A 12,715-nucleotide genomic window follows, 5' to 3' on the forward strand; every position below is an offset into this window, starting at 1 on the left:
GACATTTACATATCAACGCAACACTAGCAAGGGAGTTAAGTCCCCACCATGCAACTTTTTCTGTCAACAAAAAAAGCCGACTTCAATAATTGAAACAAACAACAATCCAATCAGAAAATAAGAATGATAGGCAAACAGAAAAAAGAACCAATCAGCAGCAATTGGGAGAGGTGGGACTAGGCTAGAAAATAACCAATCCGAGTCCGGAGCCGGCCGTTGTTTGAACAAGCTGGCGGCAACCATATATGCTAGTAACAGTTGAACAATTTATGTCTAAAACAAGATAATCTATGCAGCTAGGAGGAAAAGCATTAAATGTGATCATCTGGAATGTCTTTGCTTTATGAGTACACATCCAGGATCTCTCCTGGTTTTAAAAGTTAAAGTGGTAGCAGTGATCGGGGGCAGGAGAGGGGTGGAATGCTGGACCTGAACCGAATGCACAGAGTGGCAAATCTGGTTCCTGTATTGTTTTCATGGTGCTTCTACAGCCGTAATATGATTAGCGTTCTTTGTTATAGCAATGTTTCTGTGAGGAAAACATCCAGACAGCCCTTAAAAGCATTCAAGCAGCTTACTTTAGTTCAGTGGTTCCCAAACTTATTTAGCCGCGCACCCCCTTCTATGTCCCGACCATGTCGACGCACCCCCCCCCCCCCCCCCAGCCCCCACATCGGGGCATGGCTCTATATATATAAATATATCAGATGTCAAGCTAAACAGACAGGTTAAAAAAAATTCCCCATCACTTTCATTTTTTAAATAGTAATTAATAAACATTCGATACCATTACAATTTCCTTTGATTTTATTTTAAATAAATATTTAGAGTGCCCAGGTAGCACATTAACAATGCAATTTAACGGTTTTCTTAAAGTAGGAACGTTTAACCTGTGCGGCCAGAGCGCTCTCCTTCCTTCTGTTCTGCGTAAACCTGAGCTGATCACCTACTTGTATCAAATGTCTATAGGGGAAAAGATATAGCCATGATGTTCACTTTTACCTCAGACCGACTTATTGCTGTTTTATGGTGTGGCTGAATCTGTGATCCGCTGTCATGCGGACTGGAACAACAAATGCTGCAGTAACATGAGATGTGGTCAGGTTCATGAGGAGTCACTGGCTGGAGCGGACCCGACTCATCCCAGAAGCTAATATCTTAATTTGACCTTGAATGAAAAATAACCTCTTAAAAGTTTTTATCACGGTGGAGGCAGCGTTCATTTCTGCCTTCAGTCTGACGGCGCGCCGGAGTTAAAGCAGCGTGTGCGCTTATTGAATCTGTGTGTGTGCGCGCGCGGCACAGCCGCTCAAGTCACCGCGTCTCGCGCTATTTAAACCAATGTTGTAAAATTACTTCTGCCCAGCCCAGATGAGCTCACTTGTGCACCCGTGAGCCGTGGTTCAGCCGGAACGCGTCTGACCTCTGACAGACGCACTCTGAACTTCAGATCGTCAGCGCGCTGTTAATAGCCTGAATGGGAATCATTTCTTGTTATTTTGTTACATCCACAATGTTCTGTGTGTGAGGTTTACAATGTCAGAACACCTGCATGAGACAGGTGTTAATTACAATCTGCCAGAATGACTCACCACCTTCAGATTTCTCCAACACCGTTAAAAATGATCAAATACGGAACATATCGGCGTGCGCAGGCCAGAGTGCTGAAGCTCGGCGCATTGATATGAAGCTAGGGCACATGTGGAGGACACGCGCAAAAATATACTTGTTTTCAATTACATTTATTGTGCCCACTTACTTTTTCTTTGGCCCACCCACAAATGAGTTTCTACGCTAATGGTGACATATGACAGACTTCTCTGAGCTCCGCAGCCATTACACTTTTCACCTCGCGCACCCCCTAGCGGCAGCTCGCGCACCCCCAGGGGTGCGCGCACCACACTTTGGGAATCCCTGCTTTAGTTAATTACTAGTTAAGGGAAAACTAAGAAACACATCTGAAAACAATTGTTACCTTTAGCAGGTTTTTTTATACAACACATTGAGTTCTGGATCATGATTAGGGCATTGAGAGTGTTAAGAGAGAAAAGAGTGAAAATATTAATGACTGTCTGAGAAAATTGTATAAAGTGTGTAGTGAGGGGTTTTACAGCCTTAAAACATCTACAATAAATGTAAACATTTCTCTTTTTGTGGGTTATTTTTAGAGTGTAACTCCCACCATAAACAAGGGATCACTGCATAGGCATAGAAGTGGGGGTGAGGACATGCCCCTGATGGACACCATTGCTGATGTGTGTCAGTGATTACGCAATTTTCACATCTGTGGGACAGCTGTGAAAATTGCATATATATATGCTCAGTATTGGAGATATTCTCTTGATGAACTTCAAGAGGTAGTCACCTGAAATGGTTTTCCAACAGTCTTGAAGGACTGCCTCTTAAAGCTCATCAAGAGAATACCAAGAGTGTGCAAAGCAGTAATCAGAACAAAGGGTAGCTTTCTTTGAAGAAAATAGAATATAAAACACGTTTTCAGTTATTTCACCTTTTTTGGTTAAGTACATAACTCCACATGTGTTCTTTCATAGATTTGATGCCTTCAGTGAGTCAACTTATATTATCAGTAAATACCACACCATAAAACCTAAGGGAAACCTCTCCTCCAGCGGAGGAAAAAACAAACATCTTCACTCCAGTTACAGGTGAATTATTCAAAACTACAAGACTGAAACACCCGACAACATTTAGCCATCTGAAAACCCTTTGCCGAGTTTAGAATATGATGCATTTATTGAAGACCTTGATGGCAAGTGAAAAACTGTTGATGAAAAAGGAAACTAAAGGGTTTTTCTGAAGTGCTTTTCACTTAGAAAACTCTGCGAACATCTAGTGTCGACACGTTTACTGATGCTATAACCTCACTAGATACTAAATTACAGTGAAAGTGCTTCAGTATATATCTCCTTGGACAGTTTTTTGTAATTTAGTGATCAGTTGCTGCACAACTGATTGACTCAGGAGGAGTCTGAGGCTCATGTTAGGAGGCGAAGGAGACATATGGCACCACAAACTTGTCCAAGCCAGAAATCTGTTTTGGATTCAAGGGCTGTTGTACCAAAAAGGAACCTGCTGCTCGGTATAAATTGTATTTGTAGGTTGTAAACAAACACAAAGCAGTTTGGTAGAGGTTAGGTCCGTGATGGTGGATAAATAATTTACCATTTTCCTGCTTGAGAGGATTCATTTGAAATTCAAACTGACCCACAAATTGCCCACACGTCTGCTCCTCTGCTAAATCTGTACATCGAGCTGTTGAAGCAGGCTTTGACAAACCCTGACAGCAGCCTGATGCGCTTCTGCACAAACCAACAGACGGTTTTGGGAATTGACTTTAAAACACAGGTAATGAAGATGTATTTAATCTCAAAACTAGATTCTTAAAAAGAGAGAAATAAATGAAACATAATTACTCTCTTTGCTTCTTTTTTTAAGATTTCAGTAGTTCATAAATTTACTTACAGATTTGTGTCAAGATGAACATAACTGTTTTTATTTAGGTTGGTTAATTATTCTTAGAATGCAAGTTTAAACTGTAAAAATATTTTGCAACAAGAAACTAAAATATGTGATTTTTAAACCACTTCTGGTCTTAAAATATCCAGATGGAGTATCAGGATTAGTTCCTTCATCAGAAACCTGCCTTATCCAATCCTATACTGCCCCCTGGTGGACGGCCTACAGGTGACAAGGACCTATTTTATTTTTGTATTATTATTATTATAGAATTAAAGGTGCACTATGTAAGAACATGGTGAGAATTTAACAGTGAGAAAATCCCAAAAGAGTAATGTTTCAGTCATTTTGCAAGGACGGTTATACTGAAACATATTTCAGATCCAGCTGTCAGTTTTACTCCATTTTGTAGGATGCCTATTTCCACGACTTCAGAGGCAAACTAAAAGCCGCTTGAGAGGCTGAGTCAGGCCGGCGTGACGCGCTCTTTACAAACATCAGCTGCGATTCCAAACTTGCGTTTCCAAAAACTTTATTAAAGTAACTCCAATTAACTTGAAACACAACGTGCTCAAAATCAAACAATAAAATTATCACAGCGATCAACTGAGGGTCAACAAAAATATGCGGCAACCCGCTCACTCACTCCTCCTTTTCCCATATTATCTGAGCGGGTGCTGGAGATGATGCTAAATCCCCACCCATGATCACCTGACCTGACATTGATCTCCGTTTACAACAAATAAACCCACCAAAAACACATCAATAAACATGTATATGTCTCCTGTAACGCCTTTTTTTTAACTTCATTTCTACATAATACACATTTAACCGCAAAATGTTTCAGCTTTAAAAACTAGATTGTTTTGTATTTCAACCTTTGAAGGGTTAATGCCAGGTTTATTTCTGTACTAAAAACCATTTTGCTATACTTTAATATTAGCTTGTATTTTGTAGCCCATGTGGAGCTATTTTAACCCAGTCTCTCACAAAGTGCAAGCAACATTCACAAGTGAGTTTCCAAAATGGCTCAAAACATTCCTGAAAGCTCTAAATTTCCTCAATGATCCCTGGTGCTTCCATGGGATTTTGTTGGAATTTTAGAAAAATGTAAAACATTTCTTGTCTAAACAAAAATAGTTTTCCACGTTGTGGGGTCAAAAAGTGAGGAAAAATATGTAAACAATTTTGGGAGCAGCTAATCTGCCTCAGAATAAAATTAATTGGGTTAAATTATGGTGAAATTGGGGATTATATGAAATATTTCAATACAAAAAAACTCAAGAAATTTTAGGTTTATTCATACCAGTTTAGTGTTTCCAATGAAAATAATGAGTTATTTCCCGTTATTTTGTGTTTTCAACTAGTTTTACGGTCCAGAGAGATTAAGGATCTATTTGGTTGTATTTTTAAAGGTTCTAAACAAAAATATGATTTTATACATTTAATGATTTCCATCATGCATCTAAAAAAAAGCTTGCAGTAGGAAAATATACGTAATTTTGCAACACAAACTTGCTGCTGGCTTCCACTGATTAAATCACCAGAATAGCTGCAGAAAAATCCAATGTACATCAAATCAAAACTAGAAAAAGAATCAGAGGAGAATTCAGCCTTCTGCAATCAGCTCAGTGAGGAAGAGGAAGCTGTTGCGCTCCACTTGCAGCGTTCTCTGTGATTATGGCAGCAGCAGGAGTTCTGCTGACGAGCTCCTCCACCACTAGACCCAGAAAAAACAAAGATGTCGGGTGCTGACTCTACCAGGACGAGTCTCTCTGGCGTTTTGCTGAGCTCTTTAACATAATGCATCTTTGAATAATGATAATACAAAAATCTGAATCGTTGCCTGAACATCCGAAGCTGCCTAATCTAACATGAATTTCTGATCAGGAGGTGCCAGTTCACAGAGAAAAGTATTCCAAGAGGAAGTACAATTTACAGCTCGTTTTCACAGAAAGGGCAGATATTCGTTTGAATTATTTTGCACCAGTGCAGCGTTCTGCTGTTTCTGACACAGGAATCCATTTAAATTACTCATGAGTTCTTTTTACAACCAAGTAAAACTTTAAACTCGTGTTATTCTCTAATGTTCTGAGTTTAGTTTATCCATCCAGTCATTTAAAACTCACATGTCTAACTCATACCTCTGAAATGTGACACTTTTTCATTTTTCTTCTTCAAATTACTTAAAAAATGTTTGTTTTCCTGTAATAAATATGCTCCCTCCCTAGTTGCACCGTAAGGATCTGAAGGTATCAAAACAATGTAAGGGTTTTATGTACACCCTCTGATCAAAGGTAACGCTGCAAAAACAAACAATTTATCCCCTTCAAGCCTCACCACCCTTTTTATTCTCACAAGTTTATCCTGCCCAAGCGCAGAGGCCAATTAGGATAATGATGCTCCTGCACCAGGTGACGTTTAACCGCTGCAGGACCTGTGAGGAGGCAGGCAGGTGGGAGATCTGCTGATGAATTCTTCCATGGCGCATTCACGCTGTAAACAAACGCTGGCAAGAAATACAAATAGGAACATTTTATGGGGAAGCTTTGAACACGCAACCTTTAAAAACCTCAAAAGTTGTTTGTGGTGATGATATTTAAATAATTTCCTTTAAAATCTGCACTTTAGATGATGTCTTTAGTCATTAGTAAGGAAATAAATGGTCTTAAATCTAATGTTTCTACTTTCTTTCTCTTATAGAGCAGAACATAGTTACATTGTACATGCAGTTTCAAGGTATTATATCAAAAACTAAATGTTTTATGTTCTGAAAGTTGGATTTTCCTGTCCTCAGGTCCAAGTGAGCTGGATCTCAGTCTGCTGGGAGAAACAAGCAGCCTGTCAGAAGCAGCCTGCAAAAAGGAGGAGGTAAGATGCCATCAGGGTCAGTGATGAGGTTGTAGAAATGCATTTACAATTTCACCTTTCAAATGTTGGGATAAGCTGCAGGCTTGGAGAAAATTTAACTTTAAACGTGTAAAATAAGTTTTTTTTCCATTAGAAATCAGAAAATTTGCTGTTTTATTAAAATAATTAGAAATATGCTGTTTAATTGCATTAAATAATCACCAATATGATCAACTCTTAATTTTCCTCATCCTGCTCCTTCAAAATCTCTTCCCGTCGGCTTGCAGGGCCACATAAATGACAAATGCAAATTACCTTTCCAGAGGTGGCAAACTGAACTCCTATCAAAGGCCAGATGATTCAGAGCTGCAAATGTCCCGAGATAGCGAGTTTTGTTGTGTAACACTTGGCGGCGTCTCACATCAGCTCTGTTCCTCCACACAGTCTGCTGTGGGTGAAGTAATAACCTCCACCCCTGTCTCACCTCACACACACACCCCCACCCCTCCAGCTGTCTGAAGCAACTTTCCTTTTTATTTCAGAGCAAATGTTTTATTCTGCTCACATAAGGTTGACTCTGTCTTTTCTTCTGTTTTCCTATACCAGGTCAGGCCGGCTTGTTTTATTCACCACACTTTTGTACATTTATTTATTCTATTGAGTTCAGAGTGTGTTAATAAGTTTGTTTACTTGAAACTTTAAGCCATAAATCTAAAACCTTTTTACTCTAACAACCTTTCCCAACTTTTGCTATTTTTACGTTTATTATAACAATCTAAATCTGCTCACACTTGGACTGAGTGTTTCAGCTGATTGAAGTCATCTTTTGTTCAGTAACAGACAAAAATAGAAAAATCTTTAAAGGTTGTTTGTCTTCTAAAACATCAAAATGTCCTGAAGATGTTCAGAGAACATCTGAGAGCTTAAGTTCACCAATATTCTGAATCTAGCCCAAGGATTCTTGCACGTTCATCCAGATCTGGATTCAGATTGAAAGTCTGAAAGTGAGCAGTTCCATTCAGACTGAAAACCTACAGAAAATGGTGCCATTGAGAAACACTGAGCATGACGGGAACTACTTTTGACCAGCTGCTGAACACATCTCTTGGTGAGAACGTTTCAAATGTCCTGTAAGTGTGAGCTATGATTCAAAGAGGTCCTTGAAATGCACAGACTACAAAAAGCCTAGAAAACTGTAATTCAAATGATAACTAATGTTTTTCATTCTTATAGTGGCTGAATGTGGTGAGAAATACGTGATATTACTAAGTTTTCCTGAGAAAACTAAAAAGATCATTATGATGTGAGCAGAGGTGTCCAAACTTTTCAAGACGAGACCAAAATCTTTGAGTTATAACACCTTGCAGGCCACAAAATTAGATTTCTTTATTTAAAATGGGATATATGACTTTTTTTCTTAGTTATAATAGTTCTGTGATCAATACAAAACACATCCATGAGGTTCTTTGTACTAAATCCCTCACACGAAGCTTTTTCACTACTTTTTCAGTACCTTCCAGAATGAGCCACGTTCACCCATTCCCCACTCAGGCTGCTATAGGCTGAGAAGCTCTGATATCTGGGAAGGGCTCAGAGTAAAGCCACCGCTCCTTCAGCAGCAGCTCTCTCGCATGTGAGAGATGGTTTCATTTTAATTTTAAGCCAAAAAACGACTTTTTGAAACGGGTTTGGCTTTCACATTTGAAGTATTTATAGCAGCACTAGAGACCCACATGGAGCACAAAATGATGTAAAAGGTGGATTTTACATTTGTCTCATTTTTTAAAAATGAATATTTTACGATTTTGTTTTTTATTGCTCTGCTCAAATAAAGCCTAAAATAGACAAATAGATCCACACCAACAGCCTGCTGCAGAATCTAAACCCATTATAGTGCAAGTGGTGGCCGCACAGAATCGCTCTGAGGGCCACAGATGGTCCCCGAGCCGCATTTTGGACATGCCTACCCTAGAGCCTTCTCATTGTCCTATACCAGAAACAGCTGACCTTTCACTGAGGCTGATGATGTCATCTGTTGATTATCCAGACATGTTCAAACCCTGGTTTGTTGAAGCCTCCAAGTTTGCAAACTGAGTCAGTAATCAGAGTCAGAGTCTGAATGGAGATCACATCCAGGGCAGACGGAGACTGTGGCATCCCTGAGCAGCCTGGCCTGTGGCGAGCAGTAACGCAGCATTTCCTGTGAAGTGGAACAAAGATGCTGTGTCGCCTCGTCAACTCGTATTTGTGATCTGTGACATGAGGTGGAGACGGCTTCTGTAAGCCTGCTGATCCAAGAGGATCAAATCTGCAGCTCCATCATTCCTTGCCGATTTCCTCCTGGTGTAAATAAAAGCACTTTCACACCTGACATACTGCCCATTTCTGACCTGGATTTACAACCACACGTTTTCCATCAACGTCTGACCATGTGAAAGTAATCTACCTGTGACGTTTTACCTCTGAAAGTACTGAGTTTTAGAGTTTTATACCTTTTTAAAATTCTGTTTGAATAAAACGTCACTTTAGCAGGAATTGACTGACTTTTTTCTGTGTGTTTGCTTCGATATACCTCCATCGCATGGAAAGCTGTGTGTGTGTGTGTGTGTGTGTGTGTGTGTGTGTGTGTGTGTGTGTGTGTGTGTGTGTGTGTGTGTGTGTGTGTGTGTGTGTGTGTGTGTGTGTGTGTGTGTGAGTGTGTGACTCATCAGACCAGTTGGTGCACCAACATGCCGAGCTGGCTTGTTTCCGACACCCTGCACTCCTCAACACTGGCAGCGTTAGCACACAGTTTTTAGGTTGCTCTCCCAATTCTCCACGGTTCCTCAGCCTCAGCTACTCTGAGACCTCTCACTGACCTCACTGCAAGCAGACAAATATCCAATTAACAACCTGCACAATCAGAGCAGCGTGAGGTCAGGTGACAGCGGTGGATGGAAAAGTCAAGGGAGCAGATTTTTATTTGGGCGTCTGTCAGCAGACTGTTTAGGTCAAGTTTTATGGTGGTTTATGGAAAATTTCTGGATTAATCTGAAAAAATAGTGCCGACTTTAGAGCACTGCAGTTCAGTTCTACTTGGTCCTCGAGAGCCACCATCCACCTGTTTTAGGTGTTTCTCTGTTCGAACACACCTGGTTCAATGGTTGGATTACTTGTCTAGCCCATTAATCACCTGATGATTAAAATCAGGGGTGTTTAAGCAGACCTTTTGGAGTGACATATGGCCCGCGGGCCAAACCTGAACCGCTAGGGGGGTTTAAATGTGACCCGTTTGATGAATTTTGAAAGTAAAAAATGTCAAAAAATATGAACTCAAAATTCTTAATGAAATTATCTTCCTCAAGTCCTCCACTAGAGGCGCACAGTGAGTCACAGCAAATATGACAGAGTGGAGCTAGGCTACAACTTCAGTCTAAAGAGGGCTTGGGGAGGTGATCCTGTCAGTCACATTTACCTTTGTGTATTTATGCAAGCACTCGTATATTTTCTATCAGAAGCTAATGCAGGAAATATGGGTAGGAGACTATTTTCATGTTCAGCCTGCATGACAAACTCAGAGTGACCGATAATAATCGGAAATAATCATTAAAAAATGTTTTTCAGTGAAGTTGATCTTTAGGAAATCTGAAGAGCTTTTGCAAAAATATATTTCATTAAATACGAAAACTTCAAATGTACGAAAACACAAAAAAACAGATGTTTTGTTATTAGGAGTGACCGATATTATCGGTCTACCATAAACAACGACCAACATCTGCATTAAAATTTTATATTGGAAAACATAATGGTATCAGTTTTCAGTCTTTGAATTGCACAACTTGTATATACCATACACATACAACAAACTCTTCAGCCACTTCGGAGCTGCAATATACAGAAAAAGAAAAATACATTAGTAACTAATAAACACATCTCAGCGTCACGCTCAGGGAGAATGAGATTCAGCTGCTGTTGGAAACAAAATAAATATGGCACTTTAACATTAAGTATTTGTCATTTTGCACAAAAACTATTTATGTAGTATGCATGATAGGAGATATGTGATGTTAGTAATCTAAAATGTTTTAATTTTATTTTCTTATTAGAAGGGGACACATTATACAACAGTGTTGGTTCATATCAGTATCGGAAATTAAGAGTAGACAATATCGGTATATCGGTTTAAAAGCTACTCTTAAAAGCTATATTTTAATCTAAAAATAATGAAATATTTATTTTGACGGGCACGACACTGGGTTATGTTTACATCTACCAGCCAATAGAGGGCACCATTGAGGGTTGCCAGTCTTCTCAGCACAGCGAGGCTGACACTGTGGAAAACAGCGGACTCTGCAAGTCGAGCAGCTGCATAATACTAGATGTTCTAATATTAAATACGGTTCTAAAATAAACTTAGTAGAAATTAGTACTTAACCTGTACGATTTGTCACAGGGCATGGTGCTGGCTGGTCACTTCACGTATCGCCAGCAAACCTGACATCCCAACCTTGTTCTAGTGTTGCAACTACAACCTCCACACACTAGATGTCACTTTGGTGTTTGTGCTCCATATTCAACCTTTAATTGTTATTTATGGGGAGTTATGATTGCGGCCCACCCCACTTGACATCTGAACGGCCTGGATGTTACCCCTGGACCAGGATGGGATGCCACGATCTATAGATATTTGCAACAATTTTTAAACATATTTCCTGCAAATCAGAGAGCATCAAAACCTACCTGACCCTTCTTCTTCAGGTACTTAAGGAGTACAGACGCTTCCCTCTTTCGCTCCCTTATCTTTTTTTCTCAAGGCTCTTTGTCCTGTCTGCCCACAGAGCACTTCTCTGCATTTCTTCTGAAAAACCCTATTTTTTTACTAACCATGGATTTGATAAATTGGTCATTCAATGCGATTGATTAGATTTTTTCAACAATGAGAACGGAGCAGGGGACACACCCGGTGGGGTGTATGTTGGATTCCTGGAAGGAGTGGAAGATCATATGCCTCTGCCAGCTGTCCATTGAGGATATTGAAGACGTGTGGATATTCGGCCTGATGATCACTGGATTTCTCCTGATTGGAGTAGGAGGATATCTGGTTTTCTGGAAATTTGGGAAGACGGGAGCAATTGGAGGGCGACCCGCACCCACGGAAAGCACCGCCCGTGTGGAGACTTCTCAGACTGGGACGTTACTCGAGGTGAATCGTAAGCTGGATAATGTTCTAGCTGCGATACCGGTATTAGTGCGCAAAATGGATGTCATCTCGGAGAGAGTCACCGGACGGAATGGACAGGTTTAAAAACCCAAAATTGGCTTCACTGAAAGACTGGAAATGATCAGTTTAAAGACTGAAGGCAGAGAGAAAAATGATCTCAGCCTGACCCAAACAAATTCTTGTTATCTGAATCTGACGCCTTGGTAGCCTTGAGCTGCAAGCAACTAAAAACCCCATGAAGGAATTGGACAGGTGCAGTACAGAAATGGATAAAGGCCCTATCAAGCGCTCCAAGAGTGAAAATCCTCAATAATCCCTCATCTCGTCTCAGTGCTGGTTGTTTTCTCAACTGAAAACCCAGAGCTGCAAGACAATCATACAGCAGAACCTTCATTCCAGCCAAAATGTTATTTTATCAAATTTGCAGTCAGTCTTTCACAGATTCAGGTGCTTTTCGGTGGGAAGCGGAGGAAAACATGCAGGAGGTGAATGGTTTGGATCGAAGACGTAGTTGCTTCTTTTTGGGAAATGTGTTCCTCAATTTGCACGATTTCGAACACACTCACTGGAACAAAACTGATCCTAAGACTTTGATGATTCAATCTGAATTTCTGTTTGTTAACTGAATTAAAAGAGTCATCACTCATACAAGGAGACGACCGGGTGTCATGTGAGCCCTCAAGTCATCCTGATTCTGTATCTTCAGACCTTTTTATTTAAAGTGAGTTGTTTGGGATAAAAGAACCATTCTGATCAAAGACCTTATCAATAAGCTTATTTCACCCTATGGGGGATTGTTTTGTTTGGATGCATGTTAATATTTCAGTTTAAAGTCTCAGAGGGTTAATAAAGCAAGAAAAAAAGAGGGATTGATACATTTATTCCTTCATTGTTGTTTTTCCAGCTTGAAGAAGACGAGGAGGAGATTGGGAACGCTGAAGGAACCACAGAAAGTGAGTTATCACAAATAGCATGCACTGTGACGCAGGCACACACACACACACACACACACACACACACACACACACACACACACACACACACTTCATTCAGTGTTTCATTACAAACACAAACTGTTCTTTTTAAATGCCACTGATGTCAAGGAGCTTCAATGTTATTGACCAGGTGCATAAATGAACTTCTGCCTGCAGACCCGTGTGTGTGTGTGTGTGTGTGTGTGTGTGTGTG

At 40.1% G+C, this 12,715-nt stretch overlaps 1 protein-coding gene across 1 annotated transcript in view; it reads left to right on the plus strand.

Annotated features, from left to right (window-relative positions):
- The window catches only part of ak5 (adenylate kinase 5), a 125,450-nt gene that overhangs the window by 49,314 nt on the left and 63,421 nt on the right, over window positions 1–12,715 (plus strand). The window contains exons 8-9 of the mRNA XM_015956174.3: window positions 6,275–6,348; window positions 12,432–12,480. Of these exons, the coding sequence (XP_015811660.1) occupies window positions 6,275–6,348; window positions 12,432–12,480 (123 nt within the window). The remainder of the gene's footprint in view (window positions 1–6,274; window positions 6,349–12,431; window positions 12,481–12,715) is intronic.

This window comes from Nothobranchius furzeri, chromosome 11 (assembly GCF_043380555.1).
Source record: "Nothobranchius furzeri strain GRZ-AD chromosome 11, NfurGRZ-RIMD1, whole genome shotgun sequence".
NCBI classification, from domain to species: domain Eukaryota; kingdom Metazoa; phylum Chordata; class Actinopteri; order Cyprinodontiformes; family Nothobranchiidae; genus Nothobranchius; species Nothobranchius furzeri.